Below are 18,902 nucleotides of genomic sequence, written 5' to 3'. Positions count from 1 at the left end.
TACCTCCTCGCTAAAGACAGCAGACAAAACAAATGATAAGGAAAGGAAAAACAGGAATTGATAAAAAAAAAATTGAAAATTCTGCTCTACATGTTAATTGATAAAAGGAGTTTCATGGGAGCAGAGCTAGTCACACACAAAAAAATGTTGTGATAAAAAATATCTTAATTTATAGCAAAGATAATATCCAAAAGCTAGAATTTCATACAACAGATTGCTAGGAAATCGCAATTCCATTTGAAATATGCAACATAAAACACAAAATTTCAGATAAATGGCCACATGGCTCTCAAATATATATTCCTTTTCTTGTTTTTTTTTCTTTAAAAGGCAAGACAAAATCGAAATAAACATATGAACTAAAATAAGGACTAGGAAGAAAATCCTATGATGGCAATGAATTCAAACAATTTAAAATACAATGCTAGATTGAATTAATGTAACGATGGTGAGACAGCATTACAAGAATTCATAACTAGATAAGGTTGAGAAGATATTGGATCGCACTAAGCTTATCTCCTCTTTGTCTTGCGCGGTTGATTGCCACATATTTACACTGTTTTGCAATAGCAATAGCGCTGCATCGTAAAACACATAATATAGAATACTAGGCTACTTTGTATAAAGCTACAGCAATGGAAGAAACATGATATTATATCCTTGAGTGTTCATTCAATGCCGTGACCATCATGAATATTCATCTACTAATGAATGAATATTCATTTACCAATGAAAAATTATCCATCTATTATATTATATTTCAATACAGCGTTTTACGAATGCATTCAAATGTTATGTATGGTCTACTACAAATAGATTATTTGAAGCGAACCGATACTTAACACCTCATGGGTATTCATGAGTCTTAGCCATGACCAACTACTTTCCTTATGAATATTCATAATACTACTGGGTATTCATAAGCCCATTAATCATGTGCATTATGTGATTGTTCTTATTAGGACAGAGGTATTTCTTTGAGAATCCTCAAAAGAGAAAAGCACCTCATGACTATTCATCAGTTCTAATTGTAATCTTTTGCATAAAACATGTATTATTATCATAATTTTTGCTCACGGAATGGACATTTTTATAGATATTCACGTAAACATTAATAAGTTGAATTTGTATAGTGCAGCTACTATATAAATATACTCTACTGCGCTCAGTTATACCTACAAATTTTAAAGCCAGAAGGATGTTTATCAGCAAGATTCTTCGACTCAATGTTTCCTACGGCGGAGCATCCAACTTCCTTGTGAAATGAATATTGATGAGAATGAACCTCATGAATATTGATGAGAATGAACCTCATGAATATTGATGAGAATGAACTTGATGAATATTCATCCACTGAGAGGTTGAAGGTCAACCCTGACCTTCTCCTCCGGGCTGAGGAGGCCTACGGTCGGGTAGAAGCCTCCAGCTGGGATGGTCACGTTCTCTCGTCTACCAATCGTTGTTCCATTCCGTGTAAAGAAGACCTACATGTACAAAGGAAAACAAAATTGTTAGGAAATTGTTAGGAAGTGTAAAGAAGACCTAGAAAGAAAAAAACCAAGATGAATTCATTGTCTTTGTCTTTGCACTGAAGGAAGAACATTTACATGTAATTAGATTTTGGGATAAATGGGTCAGAGGTTAAAAGTCAAAGGTCACAGTGACCAATTTCCATTAAAATACAGGTTTTAGCCTCATCGCAATATTTGAAATGATGTCTGAGGTATGAATTCTTAACTTGGAGATAGTATGTAACAGCATTAAAGGAGACAAACTAGATCTTGGGGTCAGTAGGTGAAGAGGTGAAGAGACAATCTCTCTTCTGCGTATCATTGTTCCATCGCGTGTAAAGAAGACGTATTAAAAGAAACAAGATAAATTCATCTCTAAAGTCTGTTTGTCTTTGAATGGCAGTAAAGACTTGCAAGAAGACAAGATGATAAGCATGCTCACGCCTACATTCGGGTTCTTTCATTTCAGGATGCATCATACTTCATGACAATAACTACTATTTATCTAATACATGAAGCCATGAAATAGCAAAAGCAAGCCAATGATTAATTAGTCTAGAACATACGCTTCCTGACCCCTAACCTTTAACCCAATAACCCTGAAATCTGATCGTTTTGTCCTGCTATCGTGATACATACTAGCATCTAGTTTAAAGCCACACTGTCTTACTTGTAGATACTTGCTCCCGCTATATAGAAAACTTCCCCAATCCGTGCCTGTTGGTCCCCCATGATCCTCTTTTTCTTATGTTAATTGAGAGCTGAGTTAATGAGATAGCCACCTGTCACAGTGACCTCCCTGGCTTGCTGGGTGGTCTAATGCCTTCTGGCTGAACTAGTACAGACAGCCTTTAAGTCAAAATTCTCAAACGGTTCCTATGACTCTTCACCTACTGACCCCAAGATCTAATCAGTTTGTCTCCTTTAAAGGGATACAGTAACTAACAAAATCCTGGATTTAGCTCATGCTGCAATGATAATTATAAACCATTAGGTCAGTCAAGAACCCCATGACTTTTACAAGCCGGTCGCCTGTCTGATTATCAGATATTTATGATTGGAATTACAAATTTTGAAACCCGTTTGCCAAACAGATTTCATTACACTACAGTCTATTGGGGAAAACGAGTATGGTAAAACCGGTCACTCAAAGATTTTTACTTTTTTGAGGCACTTCTTGATCATTTGAAAGCGCAATTTTGTTAGGGCTTCATTATTACACCATATCACAGACAATAATAACACGTAGGGCCGTGCAGTTCACATTTAACATTGTTAAATAATCCTACCAGGTACCCATTTACCTCACCTGGGTGTAGTGTGGCAAATGTAGATTAGCGTCTTGCCATAGGACGTTAGTGTTGTGTTCACAGTCCCGAGTCTTATCCACTGGACCACAACACCTCTACGATTATACATATTTAATAACAAATATTTTAAAAATCTTGTTCTTTGTAAATAGTGTAAATAGTCCACAACCCTTCAGGAATTTTATTTGTCATATATTATATATTTGAAAGGTGTTGTAATGATTCAAGCTCTATTTGCTTATGTTTCATCACCATTGTGTGTTCATTCTTTAAACTGTATAAGAGTTGCAACTTGTCTTTGATAAAACATTGTTATATTCTTTTTCATGTGAAGTCAATTCAAATGGATTGTAAAATTGAAAATGATTTGTTATATTGTATTCTTTTTCATGTGATGTTAACTCCAATGAATATTGAAATTGTGAACATGCATGCATAAATAAATAAATAAATAAATAAATAAATAAATAAATAAATAAATATATAAATAAATAAACATCACATCAACTGATTTAAATGGTATATCTGCCTTTGTTATTGATAAAACTTACTCAGGGCTTGAATTAATCCAAGGCCAGCAAGGCCATGGCCGTGGATGCCCCTTTGAGTGGCCTCAATGCCCCTCTTACTGGCCTTGGATATTTGTTGTGCCCTTTTCAATTCTTCCTATTTGTTCTGTAATATAGGAATGTGCCCTACAGAAAAGTGGCCTTGCACTAAATATATTGAAAGTTAAGGTCTGCTTACTTGTACTTTTGTTCTTTCCTGCTTCCTCTCGCCGACGCCCATAGCGTTGATCAGCTCATCATCAAGCCAGAGATCATCGTCATCTGAGAAGTCGTAGAGACGGATATCATTGTTATCTTGCTGAGCTGGTTCCCCTAGTCTGTTAGGGTTGGGCTTCCCAGGTGTCCATTCGTCAATGATCTCCTCTTCAGTATCGCTACCATCATCACTGACATGAAAGGAGAGAAAGATAGGAGAGAAGGTGAGAGGATTATACTGAGGATGAGGTGTCCAGTCATCAATGATCTCCTCTTCAGTATCGCTACCATCATCACTGACATGAAAGGAGAGAAGGTGAGAGGATTATACTGAGGATGAGGTCTCGAGTCATCAATGATCTCCTCTTCAGTATCGCTACCATCATCACTGACATGAAAGGAGAGAAGGTGAGAGGATTATACTGAGGATGGGGTCTCGAGTCATCAATGATCTCCTCTTCAGTATCGCTACCATCATCACTGACATGAAAGGAGAGAAGGTGAGAGGATTATACTGAGGATGAGGTCTCGAGTCATCAATGATCTCCTCTTCAGTATCGCTACCATCATCACTGACATGAAAGGAGAGAAAGATAGGAGAGAGGATTATACTGAGGATGAGGAGGAATAGAGGGAGGATGATGAGGATGATGTAATGCTAATGACAATGTTGATAATGGTTATATCTTTTGCTTGTCAAAAGTTTGTTGGGTGTCAGCGACCCAAAACCTGACCACCCTGTTTTTCTTGAGAGAGGGGCAGAGAGAGGGGCAGAGAGAGGGGCAGAGAGAGGGGGTGGGACAGATTTTGATAGTAATAATAATATCAAAACGGTGCCTATAAAGCGCTTTCCAACAAGTCTCTAAGTGATATAACAAACAAAATATAATGACAAAGAATTATATTAAACCAAAAAAAAATTACAGATAAGAGAAAATAAGAGAATGAGAGATAGAGAGAGAGAGAGAGAGAAAGAGAGATAATGTGTGATCGAGAGAGTTGATAGAGAGTTGATAGAGAGGTGGAGAGGGGATAGAGAGAGGCAGAGAGACAGAGAGAGTTGGAAGAGATACAGAGAGGAGGACAGAGAGAGGCAGAGAGGCAGAAAGAGAGAGAGAGATGATGAGAGGGGTGACCTTACCTGTCTGTTTGATAGTCTCTAGGAAACATAATGATAGGGAGAGGCAGAGAGACGGAGAGGGGGACAGAGAGACAGAGAGAGACAGAGAGAGAGGCAGAGAGAGAGAGAGAGAGATGATGAGAGTGATAACCTTACCTGTCTGTTTAATAGTCTCTAGGAAATATAATGACAGGGAGAGGCAGAGAGACGGAGAGGGGGACAGAGAGAGGCAGAGAGGCAGAGAGAGAGAGAGAGATGGTGAGAGGGGTGACCTTACCTGTCTGTTTGATAGTCTCTAGGAAACATAAAGACAGAGAGAGACAGAGAGACGGAGAGGGGGACAGAGAGAGGCAGAGAGGCAGAGAGAGAGAGAGATGGTGAGAGGGGTGACCTTACCTGTCCGTTTGATAGTCTCTAGGAAACATAATACCACATCCCATGATGTCTCCCTTGTGGCACTTAGGTCCAAAAGGGTTCCCTACTCCGTGACCTGTGAAGATCTTTCCATCATCTACCAAATCAAAAGCAAGAAAAAGATCATTTTCAAAAAAACATGACGTGAAAGTGCCGTGGGATAGTGGTCCCTTTATCGGATTCTCAATCAAAGGAACCCCGCATGGAACTAACGTTCTTTAGAAATATAATATTGTTACAGAAATTGGATGTTCGAAAATTTAAAAGGGAGGTCTGAATTGGGAGACTAGCCCCCAATTTGGCCAGGGGTATTGGAATTGTGTAAAAATTTTGGAGCTGAGGTAGTTTTTATGTCAGACCAGTTTTGGAACTTAGAAGGAGCTGGGAAGATGTTGCTTGGGAGCTTTTCAAGTCAAAGGGCAAGAACCAGTACAAATGCGAGTTAAATGTAACTGTAATTAGCTTGTGGCAAGTAAATATATTGGATATCACCTTTATGTTTCTGGTGAATATAAACATCAGTCATATAAAAATCATTGTTTGATAACTCCTTTCTCTCAGAGACTGCAATTGTATGTGATTGTGACCTGGCCCTGGCCTTGCGTGAGCATTAATAAGCGAGTTCGTAATTAGGATTTACGCATGGGCAGATAAAGGTCATACGTTCCCAAATAGTAAAACCAGCGAGACAAATGCGGGTATCGTGCTCATGAAAGTTATGTAATCAGTACTCTCTTATGCACTGACAGTACATTTATTTGATACACAGGTGGAAGTATTCTTCTCAAGAGGCAAACAAAAGGTATTCATGAAGCACCTCCATCACTTCGGCAGTGATTATTCTAAAATACACAAGTGGGACGTTTCCATCGTGTAAAAGATCTGTGGATATTTGGGGGTCATGCGTTCCTAAGCTATTTACGAACTGGCTTATATAGGCTAGACTAAACCTATACCCTGGAGTCTTTAAATTCCCCATTTTCTTATTAAAAAAATTCCCCAAAGTTATAACATTACTCTGCATTTCCCATTCTCCACCCAGGTGTAAATGGATAGCTGACAATTGCTTGTGTACACAGCATTGATGCTAATGAGGCTTCCATTGCAAAACAAAAATATTATTATTATAATTATTATAATTTTTTGAGGAAGAGCAGACATCACTATAAACATGACTGACAAGGAAAGCGGACAAAATATACAGTTCCTCAAGTAGACAAAGGAACATCCCTTCACTGCTATTATGTAAAAATGTGTAGAACAGGTGTCACATGCATATTCACCTTTTTACATAATAGCAGTGAAGGGACGTTCCTTTGTCTGCCTGAGGAACTGTATATTTTGTCCGCTTTCTTAGTCCGTCATGTTCATAGTGCATAGTGATGCTCTAACAAAACCTCAGTTAAAAGTTATTCTGGGTTATATTTTTATCTCATGGGGCGGTCACACATAGGGGAGGCACAGGGGGACGCACGGTCTAGCAAAAGCCTAGTGCACACATAGGGCATACCTTGCGCGCTTAAAATGCATGTCAAGAATATGAGCATGCTGAACGAGTGCTGAACTGGTCTCTTGTGTACCAAACGTTCTTCTTTCGTGTTCCTAGCGTATACCTAGCATGTAAATAGCGTAATGGGGTTCAGGGACGTTGGGTTAATTCTCTTGGGTGGCATCTTGAAGAGCTCAGTTGTACACTCGTCGACTCTCATTGATATGACGAGCCGCTGCTTTTAATAGGCACAGTCACCTGACCGCTGCCGTTCGCAAGCTGGCTGTGCGTTGAGCACGCGGTGCATGCCTGGACCTTTCCGCAGTCTAGCAACACGCTGTACATTCATGGTATTTATTAACATGTGCGCTCTGTATATGGTCTGTATGTTTATGCACAGCGTGCTAGCAACACACTATATGCATTCGGTGTCAGGTAGCTAGCTTCTCCCAAATCTTGACAAAAGATGGGCGAACAACGAGCCTTGCGTCATCTTTGTGTGATGGGCCGTCAAATGAAGTATTATGGTAAGAAATGAAATTGCGTTGCAGGTTACGTATAAACTCAAATTCACCTGCATGATAAGCAATGGACCCCCTATCCCAGCCAGGATGCATATTAGCTGGGTAGTCCTTCCGGGTCACTCCAAGGGCCACATAGCAACTCCTTCCTGGGTCAATAATCTCCAACTCAAAATAGTGGTTTGCTGGGCCGAGTCGTTTACGCCCCTGTGCCACGCCAAACTCTGAGAAATCCTCCCCCTTGCCAGTGTACGTCACAATCTGTTGTCGATACAAGAACAAAATATTGAGATTGTGCCTGTTTGTCTCATGCTGGTGACAATAATTCTTCCATTTTCCTACCAACATGCAGTCTTTCAAACTGTATAATAAGCAATATCTGTGATCAGAGCATAAATTCTGATAATTCTTATTTAACTTTCTTAACACCTAGTGTTTGGTTCTACCCCACACAGCACTTCTAGTATTCATATGGCTGTTGTGTACATACTGACTTTGCAAATGCATGTTGTAAGAATATCCGACCATGACCTAACAAGTGCGCTGTTGAAAAACACAAGTCAGAAAAAATCTTGGAACCAGCGGGATTTGAACCTGCCATCTACTGCTTGCCGGGCAGCGACTCTACCACCAGGCCATCACTGGTCCATGGCACAGTCACGATGAACTAGAAACAAATACCTAAGCTCTCCTGATTAATTCTGACTCATTAATATTCATTAGTCCGCCATAGGACAGTAACTTTTTTATAAATGTAATGCTTCCTGGGAGAAATTATTAAATATATTTGTGGCTTCCACCCAGTAAATAAGATCGATTGATCGATCTGTATCAATAAGGTCGATTGATCGACCTGTATTGAAAAACAAGTCTGACTTGTGTTTTTCAATACAGGTCGATCAATCGACCTTATTGATACAGATCGATCAATTGATCTTATTTACTGTGTGGAAGCCACAAATATATTTAATAATTGAAATTTCTCCCAGGAAGCATTACATTTATAAAAAAGTGCGCTGTTGCGCAACGTATTCTGTGTATGATATTCAATGAGCTCCTACATTTGAACCACTGAACTCAAGCATTCTGGATAGCCAGCCTACGAGGCAATCTTCACATAATAATAATAATAATAATCTTTCAAAGTCGAACTCAAATTTTATTAAGTTAAACCGAAAATGGAAATTCTTTTTGCCCAATTGATCGTGAGCCCGGCAGCCACTGAGCAGCGCCAGATCGACGTTGCTCTATCCCTTATTGTTGAACGCCAAACAAGGTAGCAGCAACTCCCGTCTTTTAACATTTTTGGTATGACGCGGTCGGGGTTTGAACCTACGACCTCCCGGTTGTGAGGCGGACGCTCTACTGGCTGAGCCAACACACCGGTACATGCAAGGCTGTGTGTACATACATGTACTGACATGGGTATAGTGGGAATAGCCAACTGCCCTCATATGAGTTCGCTATTGCACCATGTACTATGTGTGTATTCAATGCATGCATGCATACGTGCACTCACATTTGTAATAATTGAAGCTGCATTTGGAATTTCGTGCAGAGGGTATGAAATAAGTAATAATTACAAACTTTTCTTAATAGTTGGTAGCTGTGGTTTATCAACGCATCTAATCAAGGCTTCTTGCACTGTAAATCTTCATCTTCTCCCCACATCTCTACTTAAACTTGGTGTTTAATAACAAGATTGACCTTTGACCTTTGACCTTTACCTGTCCATTGGTGGTAGCATGGTTGACCCTCCTCCACATCTGTTCCTCCATGACATCATCTATCAGCATGTCCTCTTCCTGGTAGGCCCATCGGCTCAGGCCCAGGTACTTAACATGCTGCTCTCTGCCCCCGAGACTGAATGCTGGGTAGAAAGGCTTCTGGGGGTCAAGGGTTATCTCATGTTGAAGGATCTAAAGAAGAGAAATAAAATATTCATGGTCTTATATCTTTGATCAAAATTTAGTCTAAATCTGATTTTTTTTTTTTTTTTTTTTTTTTTTTTTTTAAATCTGAGCAGTGGTTTTACAAAATCATATTACAGTTGTTGTAATCCTAAAAGAGATAATCAGTATATATAAGACCATATTACTCTCTCATGAAAAAGCCTAAGGACTTTATATGTTAAAAAAGCAGTAAATATAAGACCGTATTGACCGTGCCGTATTTTGTAAATTTCATTGCGCATCTATTATGAGTACAACAACCTGCGCACTTTGCATGCACTCTATTGTGACACAATAATCACACCAAAGGCACACTGGTTGCAGTGTATCATAAATTTTGTCAAGCACTGGATGCACAGTGCTGGTTTGACAAAGTTTTTTCAGTTCTTTAAGATTTGTCATGGTTGATCTATGTACTTGCTCTAGATGTCTGATTTGGATAACGATAAAAATATTGACTGGCTTAACTTTCGGGAGATACCACATACATCACAAGACCCATATAGCCCTCGTCTTTGACTCGGGCACTATGAGTCTAGTTTGGGAAATATATGTTTTATCTCCCTCAAGGCCAGTTAATATTATATAAATATGTAATTGCGGCTAAGCATGACAAGTTAAGCCTCCATTTCCAAAACATTATATTTGAGTTGTAGTGGATGTTTTGTCATTTCACATTCCTGTACATGATTGTAAATAGCCAGTTGGCTTTTATGTTATCCCTGAGTACCCATTAAAAAATATTTTTTTAAATATTTGTAAAACCTGCTTCAGCGAACACCTGTCTATAAAGACCATACAATTTCTCATTGAAACCTGTTCTAAAGGAACCTGTACATAAAGACCCTCTTCATATAAGGACCAATTAATTCTAGTGCTTCCCTTGAGCGGTCTTTATATACAGGTTTCACTGTATCAGGTACTTCTTCAGAAATGACAGAAATATCACATTTTCTACATAAACTCCTTAAAAAAGCCCCTATAGAGAAAACAAGCATTAGTGTTGGGGAAAAAGGGAGGAGGTTTTCGGCCACTTGAGACAAAATCAAAATTTTGCACTTTTTGTTCCAGAGGTATTTTCATTTCTTGTTAAAGTCTTAGACTGATTATGATCTCTACAGCATATCAGAGCCTGTTATTTTTTGATTTTTTTTTAAATTTTTAAATTGATGCTTTCTGATTTCAGCTTTCTGTACGTTCTTTCCATTCACTTTGAACAGTATATCTTTTCAAAATGAACAATTTTTTTGTTCATTATTTGGTATCTGAGTGAGAGGGGTTTTTTTTACTATCATTTAGCTGAAATAAAGTAAAGGTGATCTTTGATAAGAGGTAAAAAGGGTAGTGAATATCATCTTGACTGTTCTGCAAATAAAAATAATGCCTACCTCACACTTTTTTGACCAAAATAATAAAGAAAAATGTGTTCATTTTTAAATGATTTAGCTCTTGAAAGCTCTGAAAGTGCTCTGGTAAAAAACAATAAAAAACTTTAATATCACTATGAGAAAATCACAGTCACACAACAAGAATTCCTAAAAGAGCTCAAGCGAACAGTATGTTTTTTAAGACTGTTCGGTATGTGATGATTGTTGAGTTTGGCAGTCCACTATTTGTTCTGTTAGTCAACCACAGTGGACAAGAAATTCAGAGAATTCAGAATGGGTCATTCGGTCAATTACCCTTTTTCCGTTGACCACAACGGAGAGTGGGCAGGTGACTGTGCCTGCATCCTCATCCAAACATTCAGCCTTTTCAAAGTGAAGAGCGATTCCAACTTTGTCAAAGTTCTGGGCTGGAGGGCAGACTAGCATGTCTGGTTTGCCAAAGTAGCTAAATGAAAAATAAAAATTATTTATTATATATTTATTGTCTATATAGCATAAAAATACAAAAAGAGTAAAAGAAAGAAAGATGATGAATTATATATTTATTGTCTATATATTGCATAACAATGCAAAAAGAGTAACGTGCTAAATCGATATTCTTCATTAGTTGTGCCAGGGCCCCCGTCTTTATTAAAAATTTGATATTAATCGCATCTTATTTGCGATTGATATCAATGATCAATCGTAACTATATACATAATATGAAGAGAAAGGAGACTGCAAACTTGCTGTTGATTGCAGGAGTGGCAACTGATTTGAATCAATTGCAACTCTTTAGGCTACATTAAAGATGGGACCCAGAAAAGCAAATAACTTGATTTGAGCTGAGCAAGACACAAACCAGCCTTAATTACAAGACGTCATGTCAACTTTGTAACAGAGGCCCGGTAGAAAAGACTTCTTATAATGAAGTTTATTTTCTCAACGAAAAAAGTTGACACGACTTTAATTAAATCTGTTTTTTATCTAGGGGCAGCTCTGTTTAAATCCTACAGGCGTGCAAGTTTGAGACCGATCCTGATGCGAGTGCGAGTGGATCTAGTAGAATTGAAAAGCCCCATCTATTACTGTCTTCAAAGCTTTGATCTTTTTTGTTGTTGATTGATTCCAAATTTATTCCATTTCATATATATCAATTGTTTACACAATAAAGAACATATTTTACAAAGTTCAAAATTATGAAATGAAACAGGAAAGCATAGCTTGTTTTTGTAGGTTCCCAAGAATGAATATATGAACATTATTTTCATAAATTATTTTAAAGTGTCTTAATAATCACAATAAAATAGATATAATATAATAACATATTTTCATCGACCCTTTTGTTGAGGACACACTAGTTCTCAGGAAATTGTTAATGTTTTTTTATATTTGTATTGTGTTTGTAAGGTAGCACTGTTAGAAGTTTTGCTTTTATTACAGCGGGGCAGAGTATATAAATAATAATAATAATAATAGATCACATTTATAACGCGCATAATACATTGTTTCTAGGCGCTGTGGTGCTGTTGTCCCAGCAGCCATTAATTGAAGCAATGTCCTGACACGAAATAAAAGCCGGGACGACAGCAATGCGCTATATAAATTGATATCATTATTTATTATCATTAATTGAATATCAGCAGAGACGTACCCTTTACCATCATACACGCTATATCCAATGGAAGTTTTAGTTGAACCAAGATGCATATCTGTAGGGTGTGTCTGCATTGCCAGGCCAACACGTATCTCCTCACTACCCACACCTTGTCCCTTGATCTCCACCTAGAAGCATGTTCACATTGATAATGCACACAATTAGATAAGCATGAGAGGAGGAACTCCATGACCAAATACTCCTACAATGATCTTCATAAAGTGTTAAAGTGTTAGACTTCAGGTTCATGCATAGTATTACGATATCACCTACAAACATGTACTGTATTATTTGTATTTAAGGCCCCACTGTCCAACTTGTAGCTAATTGCTCCCTCTATACAGAAAACTTCCTCAATCTATGCCTGTTGGTCCCCCATGATCCTCTATTTCTTATGTTATTTGAGAGCTGAGTTGATGAGATAGCCACCTGTCAGTGACCTCGCTGTGTGGTCTAATCCCTCCTAGCCAAACTAGTACCGACGGTCTTTAAAAGTCAAGTATTAATTAAAACAACTTGATATATCTTGCACAAAGCTGATCTACCGTCATCTAGCTGGTTGATCTATCAAACCATGTCTAATTAAAGATAAAGACGAGTTCTGGTCATCCCATTGCATTGTGAAAGAAAAGGTGTGGAATGGATCAGAAAAAGTTGATCATGTAGCATGTAAGTATTGGTGTGCACTGCAAGGTTCTAGAGTCATCAAAATCATAATAAATTTGGCCCAGTCTTGGTAAAGTAACAAGCACTTACACAGAAAGATGTATATGGGACAACACAAATGGTGTCGGGGCTAGCTTACCTTGATTTCCTTATCTTTTTATGCTCATTACTCAGCCAGTATACATTTTCTTCCAAAATTGTTTGGCACATGAAATTTATTTGTAATCTTGAACATTCAGTGTAAGCTCCGTTTAATTCTGTGAGAATTCATTTAATTTTTTTCCAGAACTCAAGTTTAACTTTAGAAGGAACATTTTCTGACACTACATTTGGTTTGGAGATCTAGGGATTTATCTACATACCTCAAAGAAGTTTTCTTCTTCTGTTAAATCGACCAAGGCTATACATGCTGCAGTCAGTTTATTTCTTCCTCCTGTATGCCTGAAACTTCTCTCTTTCCCGTACAGATTAAGCAGCGTGCAGCACTGGCCCTTTAAGAATTCAATCTCTTTATCTTCTTCCTGAAGACCGAAGCGCAGCCCTGGAGGAGGGATCCCTGGGGGTATGTTTGGGGCCCGGAATGGATTGCCTACATTCACAGGTCCAGGCTGTATGTGGTTAGCAGCAATGGGTGGAGGGACGTACATGTTTCGGCGCCCAAGGAGCTGAGCAAAGAGGTCTTCACCGTTGTCTGCAAGCCGTCTCCGTCGCCGCCGGGGATCCATCCTCGGATCCATAGATCAAAGGCCAAGTCAAGACCGATGTAAAGCTCTCAATCAGCACAGAGATATCAGTAGGAAGAAAGAAGTGAAATTCCTGCAGATAATAAAAGAGGGAGATTGTATTTTTATTATTATTTATTATTATTTATTTGGCATTTCAAACATACAATAGAAGGTACAATAGAATGGCACATACATGTATGTAGGATACAAAGTATGAAAGAATAAAATTGGCTTCCCTGCTGCACCTCTCGAAGTTGCCTGAAAGAATAACAGGAATGTCAAATTCTTATAACCCGTAAGTCTTTTCTTTCCGACTCCAGGAAATGTATCAGGGGATGCCTAAAATATAATACATAATCAGATTTGAAGTGGATTTGAGGGGGATGAAATCAAGATCAATGCAGAGATCGTTATCAATCTAAGACTTTAACAAGAAATAAAAACACATCTTGAACAAAGAGTAAAAAATTAGTCTCAATTAGTTCTAGATATTACAGAAAATGTAAGCAAAACATATCGTCTCCCAAAGAGGCTAACAAAAATGTTGAAAAAACGTCTTGGACAATAGAGTAGTTGTTAGATGTCATCGAGTCATCAAGTTATCCCTGACTCCTGGGCAGCCTTTCACCATTAAAACAAACTTCACATCAACGGACATGGTCTACAACAACTCAAAATGACAAAATAATCCCAGCTATGCAATTGGATGCATGTTTTAGTATTTGAATTTTTTCGGCTCCTCAAAAACTACTTTTCTTGTGATTCAGAGTACTTTCACCTATCCCAAATACATAGGCTAATGAATCATGTATTCGAATCCTAGATTTTACCTTTACTTAAATTTAACTTGATTTCCTAATGAGTAATGATTTCAGTCTACTGTACAATCAACTTGAACGAGATCCTATTGTCCTCTTTCCCTTTGTTCTTGTTCGTGCAAAGGCAGCACTCAAATCTCCAGGTATATCTCTCTCTCTCTCTCTTTCTCTCTCTCTCTCTCTATCTCTCTCTCTCTCTACCTGCACCTGCCCTACATGTACATGCCTATGATCACAGCTTCAATGCATGGCACGTTTTTTCCTGCCTATTATCACAATTGGAGTATATAGACTGTTTTCCATGTACCGTAAATCCTATTTGTTTAATTTTGCGTTTTGAAGACAGACATTCATTCATTCTTTCATTTTTGCATTTTCTTTCTTATGTAAATGTACACAATTCTTTGTCATGATGTAATGTGTTCCCTAATATTTTGAAGCGCCTTGAGCATTTAATTAAAATGGAAAAAGGCGCTATATAAATCTCATGTATTATTATTATTACAGGTTTATTCGTTTTATATATATTCAATCGAAAGAATGTTTTCATTTCTAAATCTTCTACTTTGTTTAGATCTAGCAATTATCATAATTTGACGACGAGCGCACAAATCATAGACGTAGACACTTACGCCCGGGAATCTGCCTTCCTAATTGGGTATGAATGATCAGCAGGGGCGCTGGTCCGAGAATAAGGATCGTCCACATACTGTACATGAGGATCGTTTTCGTAAACGCGGAGAGATGCTTCCTCAAAAATAAGGATCATCATATTTCAGATCTGCGCTTTGGTGAAGCGAAGAAAGTATTCCGCAATGGTTTTCTTGATGCATTTTACATTGACTTTGTACAGAAACTTTCACGGATTATGAGCGATAAATCCTCGGAAAGATGAACAATCCATAAAAGATAACGGTGCACATAGAACTTTCACATTGAGTGTTGTACATTTAGAAAACGCGCTCCCATTGGCCGATCCGTTGAGTGGCTTCAAATTTAAGTGAGAGAGGGCCTACTTAACTTAAGCGCAACTTGAATGGCAATGCCAACACGTAATATTACATAACACACTGACATGTCATGCTTTAAATAGGTGACGCACGCGCACTTCACACATAACTGACGCACACTCAGCATAGGTACACACATAGGAGGGGGTTTCCGACTACAAATTAGACAAAATTCTAATTTTGGGACTCTTTACTTCCTATTAGACTAGGTCTAGATCTATTATCATTTATTGTTTAAATCATGAAGCAAATATTATTATTATTTAAACAAAAAAAGAATCCCAGAAAAAAATCACGAATTGCCATGGCAATATTCGTTTCAATTTTCACTGTTTCAGACGCTATTAATCTGCGTTTACGAGGAAACCCTCGTTTATCAACTTTATGTGGACGATCCTCATTCTCGGACCACCGCCCTTGGCCTTACTGATGACTATGAATCGGCTAAAATTATGGTGTCTGATCGCGCACTCGGTTTTGTGTGCTAAAATCCTTCCCATAGGCATAGAGATTGCAGAGACTGAAGCTTTCGATTTGTCGGGCTACTGCAATCTATGCCTCATCACAATACAGGGTTTTCTACAAGTGGGACCGTTATGAATGATCGCATGAAATAACTCGTAGACATAAACCTAAACATCATAGTTTACACGACAAAAATGAAACATTGCTACTTAAAAAACAGACAATTGTTTCCAGTTAGAACATGTAAAAATAGTCGTTCTCGAATACATTTAAATCACATTTATTGACAGATCACAAATCCGTTAAACATCTTACCCAATTTCCATGTTTTGATTATCCTATTTCTCATGATTTCGGAAGCTAGCGACCAATTATAAACCAGTGACCAATAAGGAAGCTAGCGACCAATATTTAAATGGTAATAATATTTGTCTTGCGCAGAACACATTGAACCACTATAGTGAATGTGTATTTGCTATGTGGTAATTGTTTTGCTGCTAAATATATTTAGACCAAACAAAATGTATCACAAACATTTTTTGAGGCCTTTCACCACGTTTAATATCTCAGCTATGACCATGGGAACTTCATAGACTAGTTTGGGAAACGCCCCCTCTCAAAAAATGAAATGGAATTAGCTTGTACCATGGTACAAGCTATAATTCCATTTCATTTTTTGAGTGTGAAAGAATATGTTTTGATTATAATACGTGATGATCCAAATTTTGCCGGGAAACTGCCTACTAATTTATATATTTGGTACATTATCATATCAATCCGGCCTGGATAGATCCTTTTAGATATCGCGAATGCACTTTAACATTAAACATTTGTGCATATATTTCTGCTTTTTTGCAAATGTATTGCCATCTAAACCTCTGAAGGCAATAAACAATATTGAATGGATATTTTGCACCCAAAACCTTTGAACTGCAATTTTACCACTACCAGTCTATAAATATCTTGAATTATATCACGTAGGCCTATACCCGCCCGCCCCCTCCCTTCTCTCCCCTGGCTCCCCCCCCCCCTTCTCCCTCTCTCTCTCTCTCTCTCTCTCTCTCTCTCTCTCTCTCTCTCTTTTGTCGCGATGTCGGCCCGATGTCGACCTAATTATGACGTCGCGACGTCATAATTAGGTCGGAAAATGACAATGGATGTCCAACATCAATTTTCTGACCACAACACTGGTCTTCTTGATATTCTATCCTTTCCCTGACATTAGCACCATGTCGATCGGCCAAACGTCAGCTGTGAGTTCATGATTCGGCCCGGGAAGAGGGGGGGGGGCACTAATTTGTCTATACCACGATGCAGAACTCAGCGCTACAAACAATCGACAGTTCCCTCTCTTGTTCGTTTGCTAAATTCAATCAATTGAAATCTTGTTAGACCTATTTATAATGTATTGTCATTATTCGAACTCTCTCCCTCTCTCCGTCTCTCTCTCTCTCTCTCTCTCTCTCTCTCTCTATCTATCTCTCTCTGTGTCTGTCTTTCTCCCTTTCTCTAGCTTTTTTTCTCTCTTTCTCCTTTCTCTCCTCCCCAGTAGCGTACCTGAGGGGGTGGGGGCAGGGGGGCAGAGTGCCCCCCCCCCTGACGGGCTCCAGGGGAAAAAAAGGGGGAAGGGGAAAGGGGGAAGGGGAAAGGAGAAGAAAAAAAAGGGGGGAAAGAGAAAAAAGAGGAAAGAAAAGAAAAGAAAGGAGGGGAAAGAAAAAGAAAAAAGAAAAAGGGGAAAGAAAAGAAAAGGAAGGAGGGGAAAGAAAAAAAAAAGGAAAAGGGGAAACTAAAAAAAGAATAGAAAGGAGAGAAAAAGAATAGAAAGGAAAAAAAGAGAAAAAAGGAAAAGGAAAGAAAAAAGGAAGAAGAAGAGAACAGGAAGAAAAAGGGAAAAGAAAAGGAAAGAAAAAAATGGGGAAATTAAAAAAAAAAAAGACCATGCCGTACGCACGGGGGGGGGGGGGGCAGTTAACCCCAGATATTTTGAAAACGTACAGTTTTTTTCCTGAAAATGTTTAACAAAGCTCACAAGTATTGTAGGCCTATATCAAATCCTTCAATTCTACTTTTGAAAATGCAGAAGTATACCCTCATGACCAGTTCGGTCGCTCGAACTCCCTTCACTCCTTTCGCGTTTGAGTTTCTTCGAGAAAAAATTACGCATCTTTCCCCCTCCCCCATCAGAAAAATATTCCGCATACGGCCCTGAAAAAGACAAATATATAAGTGATATAACAAATTTGAAACTCTTCGCTGGCGCGAGCTGCTTGCTAGCCTATTTTGTATTAATTGTTTTCATTTGCTCATTCCCCTGAAAAAAGAAAAGGATTAGCATTGCCTAGAATACGATTGTGCCTGCCCCGACGGGCCCCGACCTGCAACCATGGCAACAATAACACCCAATTTATGTACCAAATGTTACTAAAAGAGACTAATTCATTTTTTCTCGCTCGCTATACGCTCGCTTGCGAATAAAGGAATATACATTGCTTTGAAAACAATTGTGCACACCCTTGACCTGCAACAATATCATTAAAAATGGAAGTGTTTTTTTCGCCCTCTCCGGCTCGCCAAAAAGGAATTGATATCGCGTTAAACGCGATTGCGCCCATCCCGACCTGCAGCAATAAAAACAAGTTCTCATTTAGTGAGAACATGGTACATACAATTGATTTTATTGTTCCATGTCGGGGGCGGGCACAAGCGTGATTTATAGTAAAATCGATGTTACTTCTATTTTGGCGAGCGAGCGAGCAAAACAATTTAATGATGCTGATTGGTACATAATTTTCAGTTTTTTGTTGTTGCAGATTGGGGCTTACACAACCATGTTTAAGGTGATGTTAATTCAATTTTGGCGAGCAAGCTCGAGCCAAGCTGGAAAATACACTATTCTTTCAATAATAATTGGTATATAAATATCAATTCTCTTTTAATCGTAATTAATACATAAAGTGATTTTTTTTTCGCTCACTCGCCGAAGTGGAATTATGCTTACACCACTAACAAAATTTAATGTTCCCGCCGCTGACCTGCTACAATATCATTAAAATGAGAAATGTGGTTTTTTTTTGCCTGCCCGCTAAAATTGGATTGACATTGGCTTTAACACG

The 18,902-nt window shown here is 38.4% G+C and overlaps 1 protein-coding gene across 1 annotated transcript; it reads right to left on the bottom strand.

The window, feature by feature from the left end:
- Window positions 1-300: 300 nt before the first annotated feature.
- Window positions 301-16,176, bottom strand: LOC588645 (SPRY domain-containing protein 3). Its single transcript, XM_788319.4, has 9 exons — window positions 16,105-16,176; window positions 13,134-13,587; window positions 12,103-12,233; window positions 10,764-10,914; window positions 8,857-9,048; window positions 7,183-7,390; window positions 5,102-5,216; window positions 3,569-3,776; window positions 301-1,484 (listed from the first exon to the last, which is right to left on the bottom strand). The coding sequence occupies exons 2-9, from the start codon at window positions 13,506-13,508 to the stop codon at window positions 1,347-1,349; spliced, it is 1,518 nt and encodes a 505-aa protein (XP_793412.2). The 5' UTR covers window positions 13,509-13,587; window positions 16,105-16,176; the 3' UTR covers window positions 301-1,346.
- Between the last annotated feature and the right edge of the window lie 2,726 nt (window positions 16,177-18,902).

This window comes from Strongylocentrotus purpuratus, unplaced genomic scaffold, assembly GCF_000002235.5.
Source record: "Strongylocentrotus purpuratus isolate Spur 01 unplaced genomic scaffold, Spur_5.0 spur5_scaffold_20, whole genome shotgun sequence".
In the NCBI taxonomy this organism is placed as follows: domain Eukaryota; kingdom Metazoa; phylum Echinodermata; class Echinoidea; order Camarodonta; family Strongylocentrotidae; genus Strongylocentrotus; species Strongylocentrotus purpuratus.
This window is presented reverse-complemented; position numbering and strand designations above follow the sequence as displayed.

Bases quoted from the DNA above. Each gene is read 5' to 3' on its own strand.
- LOC588645 (XM_788319.4), bottom strand. From the start codon at position 13,508: ATGGATCCGAGGATGGATCCCCGGCGGCGACGGAGACGGCTTGCAGAC. The intron at 9,049-10,763 runs GTAATTGACCGA...TCTCTTCTTTAG, and splicing joins TTGTGGTCAACGGAAAAAGG to ATCCTTCAACATGAGATAAC. The intron at 5,217-7,182 runs GTGAATTTGAGT...TTGATTTGGTAG, and splicing joins GTCCATTGCTTATCATGCAG to ATGATGGAAAGATCTTCACA.